At 35.6% G+C, this 18,556-nt stretch overlaps 1 protein-coding gene across 5 annotated transcripts in view; it reads right to left on the reverse strand.

The window, feature by feature from the left end:
• Nucleotides 1-5,518: 5,518 nt before the first annotated feature.
• The window catches only part of RC3H1 (ring finger and CCCH-type domains 1), an 80,742-nt gene continuing 67,704 nt past the window's right edge, over nt 5,519-18,556 (reverse strand). For 3 of the 5 annotated variants that reach the window (XM_087438147.1, XM_087438158.1, XM_004425022.3), the window contains exons 14-20: nt 18,019-18,171; nt 15,561-15,774; nt 14,780-14,870; nt 14,518-14,650; nt 12,474-12,644; nt 10,924-11,039; nt 5,519-9,931 (exon numbers count right to left, since the gene is read on the reverse strand). In XM_087438147.1, coding sequence (XP_087294273.1) covers nt 9,781-9,931; nt 10,924-11,039; nt 12,474-12,644; nt 14,518-14,650; nt 14,780-14,870; nt 15,561-15,774; nt 18,019-18,171 — 1,029 coding nt within the window. In that variant the 3' untranslated portion in view covers nt 5,519-9,780. The remainder of the gene's footprint in view (nt 9,932-10,923; nt 11,040-12,473; nt 12,645-14,517; nt 14,651-14,779; nt 14,871-15,560; nt 15,775-18,018; nt 18,172-18,556) is intronic. The other 2 variants (XM_004425023.3, XM_014783398.2) reach the window with 2 other exon arrangements.

The following is an 18,556-nucleotide window of genomic DNA, read 5'->3' on the forward strand; positions in this document are numbered from 1 at the left end:
CTCAACCTAACTTTTCTAGCTATCCCCAGATCCTTGAACTCCTGTTAGAAGGCCACATTCTTTCATGATTGCATATATGCTCCCAGGGCTGGAGTCTCTGCTCCCCACCTTGTTCATCATATAAACCTTCTACGCCTTTCAGGATCAACTCTTTGTTGTAAAAACTTTCCTGTATCACCTTGCTTCTCCAGCCTTACACATTTTCCTTTAAGCAGTCTCCAGGTAGTGCTAATTATGTCTTACATCTCATTCATTTCACTAAAATTTAAATCTGATAGGCAGAAACTGGATTTTTCTGCTTGTAAAATTGCCTATCACATAGAATCTTACTACTCAAAAGTGTGGTCTTCAGACAAACAGCACTGGCATCACCTAAGAACATGTTAGATAATGTCAGGCCCCACCTGCTAGAACAGTAACAGCACTTGAACAAGGGCCCAGGGGAACTGTATGTACATTAAGTTTGAGAAGCACTGACAAAGACAAAGAAGCTATCCCATAAATGTGAAGAAAAAAGCAAAGCTGATCCCTTCATTCCCCTGCTTACCACCCGTCCTTGGAGTCCCTTTACTTTCAGAATAAAATCCAAACACCTTAGCATAGCCTCCAGGCCTCCGTATTCTGGCTCTGCCTCATCTCAAGCCACTGTCTTACTCCCTCTATTCTAGCCTCAATGACCTTCTTCCAGTTTCCATAACACAGGTTTTTTCCTTCTTTCTCAGAGTTCACACATCCTGTTTTCTCAGACTAGGAGTCTCTTGTCTCCAGCCTCTCCTTATTCCCCCCATTCTTCAAGTCTTACCTTCAATGAAAATTCCTCAGCCAGGCAAGGTTGTCTCCTGTGTGTACAGTCTTAGAGGTCTTTGCTCTTCTGAGGACAATTGTGGTTGAGTAATTCTTTGCTAATTGTCTAGTGTTTTGTAGATGCTTGTTACCGATTTTTAAACTGCATATATGTCAAGTTCCATACTTGGAGTCTAAGCTCCTTGAGGAGTATTTTCTCTTTGTCCTCTACCATGTTGTGCAGTACTCAATAAATTACTTTAGTAAATACTGTAGTGCGTGGCCAATGAGTAGTGGAAAGTTCACTTTTGATGAGCTATGTGTTCCAAATAAGGGTGGTAGCCATTAACTGAATGAGCCACCATATTGGAAAGCAAGGGATTTACTAATCGATCACTGCAGATTAGCTGGTTACTGAAATGCTAATGCATACAAAAAACAAACTCCTATCTATGTGCGTTTCAGTCTAAGGGGTCAGAAAGTACCCCATTGCTTGTGAGCAGCGTAGGCCTAGGTAAGTGGTAAAGACAGCAGGTCTGGTTTTGGAATTCCCACTCTAGATTTTATAACACTCAAGGATGGTTGCAGCAGTTACCATCCTTCATACCCTCTGACTTTTTTTTTACCATGGCCCCTTCCTTTGATATAGCACCAAGGGACACTTCATTGCTAACTGTCGGTAGGAGTAGTAAATAATCTTCACTAGTAATGTGTATTATTTTTTCTTTTTAAAATATTTAGTTATTTTAAAGGAAATCCCAGCCACTGTCAGTTATGCATCTATGAAAAATGTGGACATTTTCTTATATAGCCATGTTGCTATTATCATGCTGAATAAAAATGTCAATTCTTGGTATTATCTAATACCCAATACTTAAACTCCCTAGTTATATCAAAAATGTCTGTACATTTGGCTAGCTGGAATCAGGATCCAAAGTCCATATGTTGCATTTGATTTTCGTATCTCTTAAGTTTCTTTTAATCTAGAGTAGTCCCCTCCCCTCCCGTTTTTTCTTCTTCATGCCAGTGAGTTTGTTGACTAAGGTATATTTTACAGTGGTCTCTAGGAGAAAACAAACCCACGTTTATCCTCTCCCTGCAAGGAATGACTAATGGGTGGGGATTTCAAGATAATTAGGAAAAGTCAGTAAGAATGGAAAGAGAAAAGTACTTCTATCAGAAAGATACCTAGAACAAGTCCATATTGCTTAAGTATAAAGGAGGTCCTGATTTTAAGAGTAGCCATAAAAACCAGGACTTGGGATGTTAGCCAGGGGGTCTTATTGAACACTGACCCTAGGATCTCAGCACCACTGCCTGTATTCCTAATGTGCAATCACTGTATAACAAATGGAGGAATTGGACTGTAGTGTATTTAATGTTGGACTAATTCCTGTGATCTCTCTATAAAATTGGCTTCAAGTATGTGTTTGCTTGTGCACATTATCTACTTTTCTATCTTTCACCTAAAAAAAAACCCAAAGAACTCCATAAAAAAGGTGTAAGAAAATAATCCCAAGGTTAGAGTAAGATGGCACACTCATTTACAAAAAAGACTACACGTTTCTCCTCATTAATTTCTCATTTAATATAAATGCTGACAGAAAGCAGATAAAGACCTGGTAGACACTTGCACATATTTACAAACCAAAAGGTGAATCACCTCCTTCTACTTGTTAAAATAATCCTTTTATCTGCAACTCATGGGAGCCTTAAACACTAAGTAGGAGCGACATGAGGCTGAGTCAGTTTCCAAGGCAATCAAGAAAGGAAATAGCATTTTAACAAAATGTGGCATCTTTGATATAAACAACATGCAGACAGATAATACAAAATTGAAAAAGATGGCCCTAATCCTCTCAAAAACCTGCAACAAGTGGAATATGTACTTATTCAGACCCAGAGTTCTGCTGCCCTAAACATTTTCTTACTATTTCTTTTTTTCCACCTCACTTGTTTTGAAAACTGTTTAAAAATCGGAAATATAAACAGATTAAAAAAGAGAGGAAAATGGTCCATTCCAAACATGGTTCTTTTTCCCATTCCAAAAGAACTTCCAGGAGATAAAGTCTTCAAATAAGATTTCACAGTTTGCCAGATGCTAAGGAATTATTCACAGCTTGTGAAATTCCAACCCATTATCTGTTTGTCTTCACCTTTTAAAAAAAAGTTGGAAACACTTGAAAAAAGTAAAATTTCACAAATTTTAGGAATATAAAAATAAGCTGTCACTTTAAGGCTCAAGATTCTTGTGAACAGGTGGGTGGAGGCAGGCAAGAAGGAACAGGGAGCTGAGGCATGGAAAAAAATAGGGATGCAAGAAAACTTTTTAAAAATGGTATTTTGTCTAGCACTGATTTCTAAGAACAGGAGATACAAATTCTTACTATCCAAAACTGTAAGTGATTTCATGAAGTCATTTATAACCTGACTCAAATCCCACGGGCTCCTTTATTAACCTACATTATTTTTGTCTTGTTAAATATACCTCTGCAGGGCACAATCACATACAATCAATACGATTGGTAAATTACACAAGCTCTATCCCAAGCAAATATGCATCAATGTTAAAAAGTTATTTTTTTTTTAAAAACAAAATAAAACAAAATAAAATCCACCCAAAAAGGTGATAATGACTGCAGAATGTCTCGGGGAGACTGGTATGAGCCTAAAGACCAAATTGACCATAGTCAGGGAAAAAGGGCAGCAGGGGTAACAGGTGGAAGAGACCACACACACGAAGAGGAATCTCACAACTGGAAAATGTTTAAGTGGGTGAAACGTTTTGTTCATTATCTTAATTCACTTTTTCCATTGCTTTTGTTCCAAAAAGTCATAGATTCATCATAAAGTAGCCTATGGATCAATGAATAAAATGAAAAAAAAATTTTTTACCCAAGTTCCTTTCATTCCAGAAGGTAGGAAGGAGAAAGGATGAAAGGAGGAATGAGGAAAATTTAGGCAACAACACACCTGGAAAAAGCAGCTCTCAGGACAGTGTCTTAGTTGAATAGAGGATGTGAAAACCATAAGCAAAAGCTTAAAATGCCTTTAAATCAGAGGACTATTTTATAGGGTGGTTCAGATATTATTGTGAGAATGGCAGATTACACTAATAAATGGTAGTTTAAAAAAATCAGGCAAAAAAAAAAAAACCAAAAACACAAAAAACTAACAACCAGGCAACCAATTATCCACCCAATAGTTTGTTTCCATCTTTTTCTTGACCCTTTCACACACCAGCTGGGGTGGGGGCAGGGGGCCACCTGACAGCTTCCAGTTATAAGATGACTCTGAGTGCACAACCTGGAATGGATGCCAAAGACTTGTGAGCTCTGTCTACTTAGAGCTAAAAACAAAACAAAACAAAACAAAAAACCCAACCAGAAACAGTGAGACCTCAATACAAGAAAATAAACCAACTTATCTAGTATATAATATACATTAGGATAACAAACTCCACAGGATTTTATTTTTCTAGACACATATTTTTGGATACAATATTGTCTTGAGGTTTAAGTTCTCTCTCTTGGGTTATTATGCCTTATTTTCTTGTGAAAATAAAGGTTATTACTCTAGGGATGTTTTGTTCAGGAATAAAGTTTAGGGGAAATTCAGTGTTTGGCTGAAAATTCAGAGGCTCTGAAAACAAGGATTCCAGTGGTGAGCTAAGTCCCTTTATCACAACAGGATTTCAAAAGGGCTCTTTACCCACTTTGTTCAGTGCAGTATCGAAAACCCACCTATTGGGAACACATTTATTATTAAAAGGTGTGACTTCTTCCTGGTGGTAGCAGTTTCTTCTTCTTTATTAACATTATAGCTAGTATTACTTATCAACTAGAATCTATTATATGTGAAAACATCTTTAGCAGTCAAAGAAATAAAATCTTAAAAACCAAATCTTAAATTGGTATTTACTACAATTATTAGTACCTTTTGACAAAAATAGCTTTTTTTTTTCAAGTGGCTCAGAAAAGTTGAATTAAGAATTGTTAAAAAATATTAACTGCAATCCACCTACAACTCCCAATAAGTCATTTCGGCAGGAAAATTTAATAAAGCTGAGCTGAAGCAACAAATAAACATAAAAATCATAGCTGTTCAAGGTAGAAAGGTATGAATGTGGACCAGCAAAATGGGCACTCAGGCAAAATGATGACAGCAGTAGACTGCTTGCTTGTTCAATCCCTAACTTTGAAAGTGAAATTTGCTTTAGTTCAGTAGCTCTAATTTTTATCTAAAAGGATGGGCAGATTTTTCAGGGAAGAGACCACCTTGCAACACTATAAAAATAAATACAACTGGGACTCTTTTAGGGTAAAAATCTAAGTAAACAATGCAGTTCATTTCCAGGCAGGTTAATAATTTCTCCTAAAAAGTAACTGAGCCTTTCCTTTTAACGACATATAAATCATCACAGGTGCTTTTTACAGATAGATTTTATATGTGAAACCTTTACGCAATTCTTTAAAATGAGCAAAAAGAAAGTGGAAAAAAGATGGTAAAACCTCCATCCTTTATCATTTGTATATAATAACAACTGAATACTCTTTAGTGAAAAAAATCTATTTTTCTCTGAATCTAAATATAATCTAACATGTACTGACTATAGTTAATTATTTCTTACCAGTCATGCTCATAAATTTTTTTTTTTTCACCCAGTCCCATGACTCCACTATTGTGATAGTAGATTCTCCTTTAGGCACAAATAAAAAAACAAAACCACACAAGATGCTATCATAACAAGATAATCTCAAAAAAAGGGGGGAGGGACTGTTTACATACAATATTGTAGATGACATTCACTGGTTTAGAGAAACTGATGAATTTTCATTATTTTTACATTTTATAAGGCCAGCTAACTTTAACAGTTAACCTGAGATAAATCTACTTACACAGTACAATCAATTAACAAATACTAAAAGGTTTCACAATCAAAATGGCTACTATTTCCCCCCAAACCAAAACAGAGTAAAGCACAAGTCTTTGGCTCTCCTTTAAAGAAAACAGCAGGTTATCATTCTTAACCAGACCTTTGTTTGCCTACCAGTAGGGCAAATACCACATTTGTGCATCACTGAGTAATAACACCATTAGAAAAGGCAACTTCACAGAAGTTATTGGCTAAGCGAATTCATTTGAATGCTCTGTTTTGAGGCAGCAAACTGTCACTGTTGCAGATTGGGGAGGGCAGTGGGAAAGTCAAAGGGAATTTGCAAGATAGAGAAGGGCCAGAAAAAAAAATTGGGGCTCCAACCCCAAAGACCTATGGAAAGTCTGATGGAGTTACATATTCAAAGTGGCAAATGAGAATCATACCAATTTTATGTCTTTTAGGCAAAAGAATAAAATATATGTGAAAGACTAGGAGAAGGGAAGGGAAATAAGATGGGAGAAGGGAATCAGCCACATTCATGCTGTACCAAAATAAATTTTCATACATTCTGAGTAGTTGAATATTTGTAGCTGGCATTAGAAATAGTGTTTTATTATTTGAATAATATTATCAGAAACCCATGCTATAACTAACTTTTCTTTTGATTAGAAAAGTAAAAAGGAATGGATATTTGGTTATTTCAGCCTCTGTAAATTACCCAAGACAGGGCAGCTATTGGACTTATCTTGTGACAGTATCTGTAAGTAAGGCAAAAGAACTACATGTAAGTCAGGAAATTCAATCTAGCTATCTTATTCTCAGTTCTTCTACTCTTTTCCAGAGACCCCCTTGAAAAAAGAATAAGTCAAAGTACTTTTATATTCCTAACTATAATAAAATCCTGGTTTTGTTATCTAAACAAGAGTGAATACAACGCCTTAACACTCTCAGAATTGTTCATTTTCATCTGAGATGTCCAAGTCTTGCTTCTAAATTCAGTGAAAAGCAGTCATCTTCAGAAGAAATTAATATTTTAATAAGTAGAAGGCATAAAAACTATATTTCCTATCTGATTGGTTTCACCTCTTAAGTGTCTCTAAGTTTAAATTTAAAAAGCCAGAAAAATAAATGCCTTTCACAGATTTTGACAAAAAAGCAGTTAAAAAGTCAAGCAGTTTTGCCCAAACAAGCCATTTATCCTTACAGGCTTATCATAACACAAAGCATAGCATACAGAAAAAGAAAAGAAAAACAAAAATACCTAAACTTTAGAGCTTTTCTTGAATTCTTAAAACTGCTTGTGAGCACTAGGAAAGTTATAAGAATTTCCATGAAGTAAGGCAGAATGACTAATTTAAAATAGGTAAGTTATAGGCACAATGGGACAGTATACTATTCTTCTGCCTTTCTACTCAAGGAGATTTCCTCTATAGTGTGGGGTCTTAGAGAGGTACAGTTAGAATTAAGGCTACAATTTAAGAGATTCCCCCCCAAATGAAAATACCTTAAAAAGTGAAAGAGACTACTTTAAGTCAATTTAAAACAGTAGCTTTTCTGGTTTCATTCAGAATAGGAATACTGTGTAAGTTAATCCCTGTTCCTGCCTAGCTTACAAAATCAAAATGGTGAAAGCAAAAATGAGTGTATTTGAAGAAAATAAGAACAAGAATAACAGAAGTTGAGTTATTAGGAGTTTCAATAGATACTCAAAACGGAATTTTACTTTTACTCCTAACTGCAACAAAATTAATACCCCAAAATTCCCTTTCAATAGCAGAATCATTTTGAGTTCCAAATTGAACCAAAATTTAGAAAAATTTAAAATTCAGAAGTTCTAAAATTTCGAAATTATCTAACATGTCCAAAGGAGAAATAAGATCTGCCCAAATCTGCCTACAGAAGCTTGGAGGCCAAGAATGTTGCCTTTTATGGTTATACAGAGAAATGAAAAATCTTGGGACTCTGTCAGACATACAAAAGTTTCTCTCCTTCTCCCAAAAAACAATAAGCATTTGAAGAGTAAATGTAAGAGGGTTTTAAGCAAAAAATAAAACAAACAAAAAAAGCAAAAAAGCAAGTGTATTAAAAAAAAGAAAGGAAAATATGGCCATTGACTAAAAAAATGCCTCATCTTCATTCAGTGCTTCTACCTCCCAATCAGTCATTTTATCGCAACAGCTGCGCTCACGCGAAAAAATCCTTAAAACATACCCAATATATATACAGATATAGCTATGTATATATGTATATATATAATATATATATAAATTTTTATTTAAATAAAAAAGAAAGCTCGAATCCCAAGCCAATATGTGTATATCAAATCCTTGACCAGCCAGGTCTGTAGGGCATAATCAAATTCAATGTGAAATAGTATATAAACACGGTGCCTTGACTGGGCAAATTAAATAATTGCTACTCAAAAGAGTGTTCTGTTTGGACTCTCCTACTGGTAGGCAATGACAGGACTGTATTAACCCTCCCCACCCCCCCATTTGTTTCAGTTAACAGTATGATGGACACAGAGCTTAGACTGAGGCTGTTATGACCTCAGCAGGAGTTAAGAGTTAAGAAAATAAGAAACAAGAAAAATATAAACTCTTGCTTTTACCCAACCAAAGCAATGCAGTAACTTATTACATAACCAGTGCTTTCTGTTTTAGTAGTATAATCCAGAGAGGGAAATTTTTAAAAATCAGGCAAACAGAGGGGTGGGGAGGGTGACTATGTCAAATAATTCCCACTAAACATGTTTTATAGGGTCTTAGTTCAGTATAGACACGTGGCATCAGAATATGTGCAGCAGAACTAAATAATGACAATTCTTCCTTACTCTTTTCAACATTTTCATGAAGACTCTTTTCAATATTGTAAAGCCAGGTCTATGAAAATTGACGTCTAGGTACTTACTACCTACTTGTGCTAATGATTCCGAACAGCAACAAGTGATCAATTTGTAAACTATCCTTAAGCTCTCGTCAGTTTGTATTTGCCAAATCTCTTTGAAAGCCAGAGGCTCCAGGGATTTTACTTTACACTTTTGGATTTTGAGAGTAAAACAAAAACATCCATTGAAATAATGTGGCTCTGTTCATTTTAAGTTCAAATCAAGTGTTGCAGTTTTAAAATATGGTTGATGGTCCTGATTTTTGAACATTCTAGGATTTCAACAAAAGTTCAATTTGGAAAAGCACAGCTCCAAATTTCCAAGTATCAGCTCAATAGAGGCAATGCACCAACTGTGTATTTGCAGTGCTAATAAATTACAGTTCATTCTTAAAATAAGCTCCATTTAAATCTAATCAAACAATCTAAAACATGGGCTTGGCTTTCTGATTACATTAAATCAATGAAAAGGACCCATAATATGGAAATGAGCACTTCAAAATTAATTGGTCATTATCTCTCTGAAAAGTTGAAATAAAAACAAAAACAAGAGATAAAACTCTCCTGAACAACAAAAAAAGTTTTAATGCCATATGGAAAACATACCTACACATGAAGCTAGTGACCCATAAAGGGAAAGAAAACTATGGCTTCTAAATAACAGCTCTCAGAAAAGTTGGTTTGCTGCACATTTTCTAAGAACTAGTCTATTACTGTCTCTTTGTTTCTCAAGCACCACAGAATTCTCAGAAAGTGCTTTTTGTCTGTTTTAACTTATGGGGTTGTGAGAGTTGGAAAGGACTAGGGGTAAGGAATTATACACTGGGTATGTAATAATACCAAAATACAAGAAAAACCTACTTCATTAAGATCATACAATTAATCAAACAGAGTGTATATATAATATCTTCTTTTTTTTTAAAGCCCTGGATCCAAGGCGTCCAAAGTTATTAAAATAAAGTTCATTCACAGAACAAAAACAAATTTAATCTGAATTGCTTGCAGATACTGCTAATTTTCTTTTTCTTTTTCTTTTAAATTAAAAAATGCATTAATGTGAACTATGTGCAGGATTTGTTTTTAGTAGTGGTGTTTGTGCACATTGCCTCCAATGCTTTTCCTGGATTTCTCTGACCACTCTCAGAGAAAAAGTTTAGAAGTTATCTGTTCTCCTACCCCTATGCCCCACAAATTGATTAGGAGCAGAAGATAAAAGTAGGACTCCTCATATTTTAGGGAGCAGAACTGGGTGTAACTCCTGATCTCTGGGAGTCCTTGTTGTCCCCTCCTCCCTCAGGGTCCTCTGACAGGTTCAGAGAGCTGGTCTTGTTTGATAGGAGGCTGATATTCTCTTGTGTCAAGGCTGATCCATTTGGTACATCACTGTTAACATAAAAAAAAGAGGAGGTGGAATTTTAACAAAAGGAGAGAGATAAAAATGATTATTTAGTAGAATAAAATTAGCAAGCCCTTTCTTTTAGCAGGATGGAAAAACATATGAATGGCCTTCAGACTCTAATTTACAGCTCTAGATCCATGCTTTAGCACAGGGGTTGGCAAACTAAGGCTAGCCAGCTGTCTGTTTTTGTAAATAAAGTTTTATTGGAACATGGCCTGTCCCTCTGTTTACATACTGTCTCTGGCTGCTTTCACACTACAATGGCAGAATCGAGAGTTTCAACAGAGATGTTAAGACCCATAATTTTAAATATTTACTATCTGACCTTTAAGAAAAAGTACTGGTCCTTGCTTTACCAAGTTTACTAGTATAAATAATTATTTTGAATCCAGGAAAACGCATGGATTTAAACAGCCAAAACCTAAGCCAGAAAGTAACAGGGCATTAGAAATTGTTGTTATATATCATTAGGAGGGCAACTCAGGACTATGCATCAAAAGTCTCAAAATACCCTAAGGAAGTAATTAAAGATATACAAACAAAGAGTTAACTACAATATTGTTTATTGCAGGGTTGTTCATGATAGCTGATAATTATCCTTCCACACTTGTAGAAGAATATTGGATGATATGGATAGACCAAATTAAAAACAGGGGGATTGGGGGGGGGTGGGTTTGAAAGAGGCTAAATGCGTACACATTTTAAAAACACTAGAAGGGTATACATCAAAATGTTAACACTGGTTTTAAATAAATTAAAAAATAAGGGGAAGGAAACAACATCAGAAAATTTCATTTGTTAGGTATTAACAGATAATTCAACCTTGGATATGTTCTGAAAGAAGTTTTATAACTCCTAAATTTATGCAAAAATATTATTTTCTCAATGTACACAGAATAATTATATTTAAAAAATCAAATCATATTTATGAGGAAACTTCTGTCACAACTGGATAATATAATGTCCCTTTCTTTACCTGAATGTCAGTGTAAGGTCCTCAGTGGGAACCTTATGTTGTGGTTCCGGTTGTCCATTTTCTGCTTGCTTACTTGTATTCGATTTGCTTTTCATGTCCAGAGAACACTGGTTCTCCTTTGAAAGAGAAGGAAATAAATTCAATTATCTCCTATTTAATGCTGCTAATGGAAGAGAAACCAAATATAGATAATACAAACTGATGACTCAGAAATCATATTTAATTTTGTGGAATGACCAAAGAAACAGACAGACTAAAAGAGAGACATACACAAAAACTAAATAGAGTACAACCCACTTGCTCACTATCCAAGCTGGACAATGAGAGGGAGAATGCCTCAAGACAACATGAAAAAATCTCACAGAAAAACTGATGACTTAGAAAAAGTAAGTCAAAAGATAATAAGGATCTATAACATACTTATTGAAAACAGAAAAATAAATGCCCCATTTATTTGCTTAGAAAGAATGTGAAAACTATGCTCAAAAAAGTCAATTTCCGGGGCTGGCCCTGTGGCGTAGTGGTTAAATGCACGCACTCCACTGCTGGCGACCCGGGTTCGGATCCTGGGTGCGCACCGATGCACCACTTGTCAGGCCATGCTGTGGCGGTGTCCCATATCAAGTGGAGGGAGATGGGCACGGATGTTAGTCCAGGGCCAGTCCTCCTCAGCAAAAAAGAGGAGGATTAGCATGGATGTTAGCTCAGGGCTGATCTTCCTCAAAAAAAAAAAAGTCAATTTCCATGCAACCTAGAGGGAGTGGTTTAATCCCTGAAGATTCAAAATTTCCTGAAATGAGTGTTTATGCACTAGGAAGCAAATCCTAAACACACCTGTAGATACAATCCCACAGGAAAGAATGTGTAGACTGCATCTCACTCATAACAAAAAAGAGGTGATCAATAACTTGAGGGCTGTGAAAACCAGAATGGTATTTGGTAATACATCTTTGTATAACATGATGGTACTGCAAAATCATAAACACCATCCCCTCTGCTTCCCTAATCAGTACGTTTAACAGAAATTGAATAACTTCCAGCTAACTACCTTGTTTTCCCTACAAGTTTTTCACAATACAGACTCCTAAAACAAAGAACACACTCAAACCAAAAGGGAATGAGGAGGGGAATAGTAAAATAAGGAGGCAGCCCATCTTTTTTTTTTTTTTTAAAGATTTTATTTATTTATTTTTTCCCCCAAAGCCCCAGCAGATAGTTGTATGTCATAGCTGCACATCCTTCTAGTTGCTGTTTGTGGGACGTGGCCTCAGCATGGCCGGAGAAGCAGTGCGTCGGTGCATGCCCGGGATCCGAACCCAGGCCGCCAGCAGCGGAGCGCGTGCACTTAACCGCTAAGCCACCGGGCCAGCCCGGGAGGCAGCCCATCTTCATGAGACTTACTCTAAGTATTAATCACTCATTGGAGTGCCTGGGGGTAACGATTCTATAGCTCTAGATGATTCTAGAACTCTAGGGCCATGAGTTCTATGACACAACTACACAGAAGCTTTCCTTTCACCTTCCCTCTCTTTTCCCACCGTAACACTCACCATACTCAGTTCCCGAGTTCTCTTCCCGATTTCCCTTTCCACCTGGTGCAGTTCCAAGCTCAACTGCTCACTTGAGATCATTCCAGGCCATTTTGGAGGTGGTGGTGGGGGCTGTGACTGGCCTGCCAGGGTGTTCGCCTCCCTCTGAAACACCAGCCTGTTACTAACAGCCTAGTGCATAAAGCCAAGCACATACACAACTCAACACACTTCACACCATGTACAGAATGACCAGGCCCAATTCCAGACCACAGCCCTAAGTGGCTTATCACTCAGGTATTTGCCATAAAAATGATGCAACAATAAGACACTGTGTCTCTCTTTGAATACTATTTGAATAAAAAAAGAAAAAAATAAAGGATTTAAACTTAGTGAATAAGTAATTTAGTCTTATGTATAAGTTGCTCTTTTTATTTTCTTACTTGAAAGAGAAGTCAACTATAAATATGCATTTTTTTTTTAACTCTTTTGGATTTTTTTTTTTTAATTTTTTGCATTGAAGAACATTAGCCCTGAGCTAACAGCCGTGCCAATCTTCCCCCACTTTATATGCGGGACACTGCCACAGCACGGCTGGTGAATGAAGTAGGTCCTCGCCTGGGATCCAAACTCGCAAACCCAGGCTGTTGAAGCAGAGTGTGCGGAAAACTTTAACCACTCAGCCATGGGGCCAGGCCCTCCTCCTCTTTTTTTACTGAATTTTCTCTGAAGTAAATCTGTAATTTATTTTGATGAAACCTCAGTAATGGCAATGACTTTTAACCATAGTGAGTTAAATATGTGGCAAGCTTCCAAATGATGCTGATATTCTTTTGGGACAGAAAAATGTGTCTAGAAATCTCGACTATGACAAAAAGCCATGAATTAGCTGTTTAAGGAATAATGCTTTATGGAGTTAAAGGTCTGAATCTTTAAACAGTTAATGAATTAAAGATGGACATAACTAAATATAGCATTCTTTTTCTTACAATAGGAATCAGCAAGATGTTTTGGACCAACATAAATAAATAAATTGGAAAAGGAGACAAAATATGAATTATTATATAGGTCTTTAAAAATTCTAAACCTTATTGCTCACATAAGAGCACAAGCCAGACATGTGTTCCAAAAAACAATCACCTATTGGTCTTCCTAGTAAGAAAGTCTAAGATAGAATTAGTTAGAAATTTATTTCCCAAGTCATGTCTTACCTATTATTAAAGATCTTGGTAGAAAGCTAAAGACTAATGTCATAACAGTATTTTTTTTCTCCAGAAGGGAGCAATGTATTTATCACTAGAATGTCTTCAGTTTTCCATATTCATAGAATATGTTCGCAAGTAAAGGATAACAGTATAAACAAAACCTAGTCTTCCTTAAGTGGCACTTAAAGGATTTTTAAAATTCTTTGTTTTCTGATATTTTGTTTCTCTTAAGTGTCAGGCAGCACAGTGTTAAGAACACTGAATTTGGAGTATGAAGAGTTGGGTTCATGTTTCAACCTCTGTTAAACTCATATCTTTCAACTAAAAAAGGGAGACAATACTGCCTGCTTAACCTACCTGTCAGGGACATTGTAAGGGTCAAATAAGATGTATGAGAGCAATTTATAGACTGAAAGAACTATATTAATGAAAGGTGCTATTATTATACATAGGCTATTTTTTTTGATCAAAGTTCTAAGTTTCTACTTTTTAAAGATTTATAAATAAATGCTGAGGATTAAAGGAAATAAGAGAAATTAAAAAGAAATCTTAAGCTAAAAGAATTTGTTGAGAAAAACTGTATACCTTAAACTTAAATGTGCCATCAGGGAATATAAAAGCTCCTGCTGGGAAATTTCAGATAACCTGTTTTCTATTCTCAGGTAATAGAAATTCTAAGTTTCCTACTGTCCCAGAACTGAACTCTAAGTCCTTAAATTTTTTGAAGAATGAACATCTATCTAACTCTTAAGAAACAGACCATTAAATTTTGTGTTCATAGTATCTCAAAGTTCCTCCTTTTAGAATCTCTTTGAGAATGCCTCAAAAATTGGAATGAAAAAAAATCTATAGGTTGGTACCTCTAGTCCACGTAGCTGGGTCTGTTGGCTAATTTGATGGTTTAGTTGCTGCAATTCTAGCCGTAGCTGTTCCCTCTCAGCAGATGGAAGGGGTTTTCCATGACCGGCGACTTCTGATATGGACATTCTCTCCCTTTGGTGGGAAAGAAAGTGTGGAATAAATTTTAAATTTTATTTTTAAAAATATTGTTGACCAGAAAAACAAAATAATAAAAGTTGAATAATCTTAAAGGTTTGTAAAAGTAAAAAGAATGACTCATACCTCTCACTGAAGTGTCCCTGAGAAGGTATGTTTTGATGAGGTGAATACGGAGAACCTCCCCAGCCACCATGGGTTCCATATGGACTATAATCTAGAAGAGAATAATTTACGGTGGTATGATATAATTCATAGATTTGATTCTTCTTTCTATGAAAGATTTTTTATTTATTTTTTGCCCCCAAAGCCCCAGTAGATAGTTGTATGTCACAGCTGCACACCCTTCTAGTTGCTGTACGTGGGACTCGGCCTCAGGATGGACAGAGAAGTGGTGCCTCGATGCGCACCCGGAATCCGAACCCGGGCCGCCAGCATCGCAGCGTGCGCACTTAACCACCAAGCCACAGGGCCAGCCCTGATTCTTCTTTTAAGGTAGCCATAATGTAAAATGCATAGGCACATTGTGTACACAGCTGTCTGGAAAGATGTTTACCAAAATGGTAATAGGGTATTGATGACTGTTTTTTCACCACTAAAACATCAGTCTTTGTCATTTTTTCTGTTTCAATTTTTCTTTAAAAGTGAGACTGTACTATTTAAATAAAAGCAATGAAGCTATTTAAAAAAACATAGGCAATCTTCACATACACACATTTAATTTTAGTTTGTACCCCTAGAATTCCCTGGGCTATAATTACCTTCCACAGAGATAATTCCATGCAAAAGTCTGAAGATTACTGCTTTAGAAGATTACGGAAAGCACTGATAGTAAATGGGGAGTAGGGGTGGTGCTGGGAATCATGAATACGAACCCTCTAGATCAGCTTACTTCAGAGATTCTTACCTGAAATGTTAATAGGTTTTGTGGGAGCTCCCTGAGGTGCCATAGCCTGTATTGGGCCAGCACCCTGATATATTGTTTTGGAAGTTCGAGAGATGGCACCAAACCGAGATACTGTTGGTCGATCTCCAAATGGGATGAGGTCATCATCACTAGTTTCTGCTGTTCTTCTCTGAAGATCCAATCGCTGGTCTCTCATTCCTTTACTCTCCACATTCTGATAAAAAGTAAAATGAGAAATCCACCCCACACTTAGATCTCTAACATAATTTATTCTAGCTCTGTTAAAAAGTTAAAAAAAGAGTACAATGTTCTCACTGGTAAGAGTAAAATCATTAGTTGCCTTTGGCTGTCATATAAAACACTGCTTTTTACACCTTAGACCACTCCCCACAATAAGAAATATATTTTACATCATGATCCAGTACATGTATACATTCAAATATATAATTTCATGACAAATATTTACCCTTAATATATGGAATATACTCTTGTATTTATATTCTATGTTATTCAAATTCATTTCTTTAAAAAAGATCCATCATGATGCACTCAATTAATTTCAGAACTCAATAGTTACAAAAACACTGTTTAAAAATGTAAGTGCCAACATAGGTTTTTCAAAGGGCTTCCAGTCAGAAAGAAATAAGTACTGAGATAAATGGAAATGGAAATCTAATCGCTAGACCCTTGCTATTCAAAGTATAGTCCAAGGACCAGCAGCATCAGCACCATCTGGGAACTCATTAGAAATGAAGAATCTTAGGTCCCAGCCCAGTTTTACTGAATTAGAACCTGCATTTTAACAGACCCCTAGGTAATTTATATGCACATTAATATTTGAGAAATACTGGGCTAGACTTCTTACACCCATTTGGGAGATTTTCAATTACACCTAGGTCAGGCTGGCAAACATTTTTATCCTTTACTGATTTAAGGAAATGAGTTTTATTTTGCTAATATTTATGTTACTTTAATTACCCTTAAATTAACATTTAAAAACCCTTAAATGTTAATTTAATAACCCTTTTTGAAAGCCAGGTACAAAGCAAGTGTTCCTTTCTATCTCCTCCTCATCTCATTCCTGTTCTTAGGCTGTTTCCTATGGCGTAAAAACAATGTTTCCCTAATCCCACCACAGAAAAACAAAAGGTTCATTTTTGCTTTTTCATCCTCTATATCCCTTTCTTCCTCTTTTTTTTTTTGGCTGGCATCTAATGGTATTTATGCTATAGATATCACTTCACTCATTTATAGTGGTATTAGCATCCAAGTCTTCCTTTTCTAATACCAAGAATTGGTCTTCTCTTAACCAGCTGGACAAGTATTTGTCTATGAAAACCTGTATAATAACCTAGGGACCCTCTGTTAGAGTTAATAAGGGCAAATGGTTTAAGAATAATAGTCAAGGCATACCTTTCAACCCAGCAATAACTTTCTAAGCATAACTTTCATGCATGTGCACAAGGAGACAAACACAAGATTGTTCTCTATAGTACTATACATAATAATAGAAGATTAAAATCAGCTTAAATGTCCATCAACAGGAAAATGAATAAATACTAATTTACATATATCTTTGTTGTATGATATCAGTTATCATACAATGGTATCTAATAAAAACAGTTAAAATGAATGAAATTATAGGTACATAATTTGGATATGTACCATAATTTGAAATTTGGATACATCTCAAAACAATGCTGAATGAAAATGCAAATTGAAGTATATAATATATATAAGGTCTATAAACATGCAAAACAAAATTGTTTAGGAATAGTACAAAATGATTCATGAAATGATAAACTCACAATTCAGAATAGAGATTACCTCCAGGAAGGAGGGAGGGAGAAAAACGAGATTAGAGAGGTATACATAGGAAGATTTAACTACTTTTATAAAGTTTTATTTCTTTAAAAAATAAAGAAGCAATTAAGATAAAATGGTGAGATATTTTAAGTTTGAGTATTAGATACACTGGTGTTACATTATTTTTTGTTAAAAAACAAAATAGCATAAGCTTAATATGTTTCAGTACACCACAGCTAACTTCAAGCCAAGCAGCTACAATTCTGAGTCAAATACTACTATTGTTCACTAGATTCAACTTTATTGTTTAAACTTCAGAGCTGTAAAATAGTTATACTTTATTTGGGCAAGAAATCTAAGATCTTAATTATGCAAAATAATTTAATTTTGGTTCTAAACAGTTGTTGGGTTAACTGCTGGCTGCACAGAAATATATGCTCTTCTTCGTCTAGATAAGTATTAAAAGTTATTTTTATTTTTACCTGAAAGAAACAAAAAACTATATAGTTTAAATATAATTCAAACACATAGTATATAATATGGCCTGAAACTCTTAAGCAAAGCTCAATTATTTGTGTCTACACTATACTGAGGGATAATTTATTTGGTTTATCTTGACTTGTATTAATTATGGCTTAGTTATTACACATACCATCATTTCCACACTCCCTGCTGCCACAACATCTTTGGGTTTTGCATCTTTGGTTCCAATGTAGGAGCCGATGGTGTCACATGACCAGGGAGAGTACTGGCTATAATCATTTCCTTTGTATTTCCCAGCTACCTTCAAGTCTTCATCCAAAAACTGCACGTGGGGGAAAAAAAAGAGAAACAAAATAGGAAATGGGTCTAAGAGTAACAACAGAGAGAAAGCAGGAATTTCTTTGAACATCATGCTGAAGCAACACAGTGATGGTTATTTGATTTGTAAGTGTCACAATATAAGATTTTTGTAGACTATGAAAAATGTATAACGTGAAGAATGATGTTTAGCCTTTACACTTTGTTAGCAGAGGGTCAAAAAGAAGTATCTCAATATCTTTCAAGGAATTAAGCTCGGATTTTTGAGAAGGTCTGCTCATCCTCTTCTTCACCAGATGAAATCAACACTTAAACAAATATGTACCAAGCCCTAGCTTTGCTAGATCCTCCTCAATGTTTCTTTCAATAACATTCCAGGTAAACAAGAA

Source organism: Ceratotherium simum, chromosome 2 (assembly GCF_057802395.1).
Source record: "Ceratotherium simum simum isolate JZ-2026a chromosome 2, ASM5780239v1, whole genome shotgun sequence".
NCBI lineage: Eukaryota > Metazoa > Chordata > Mammalia > Perissodactyla > Rhinocerotidae > Ceratotherium > Ceratotherium simum.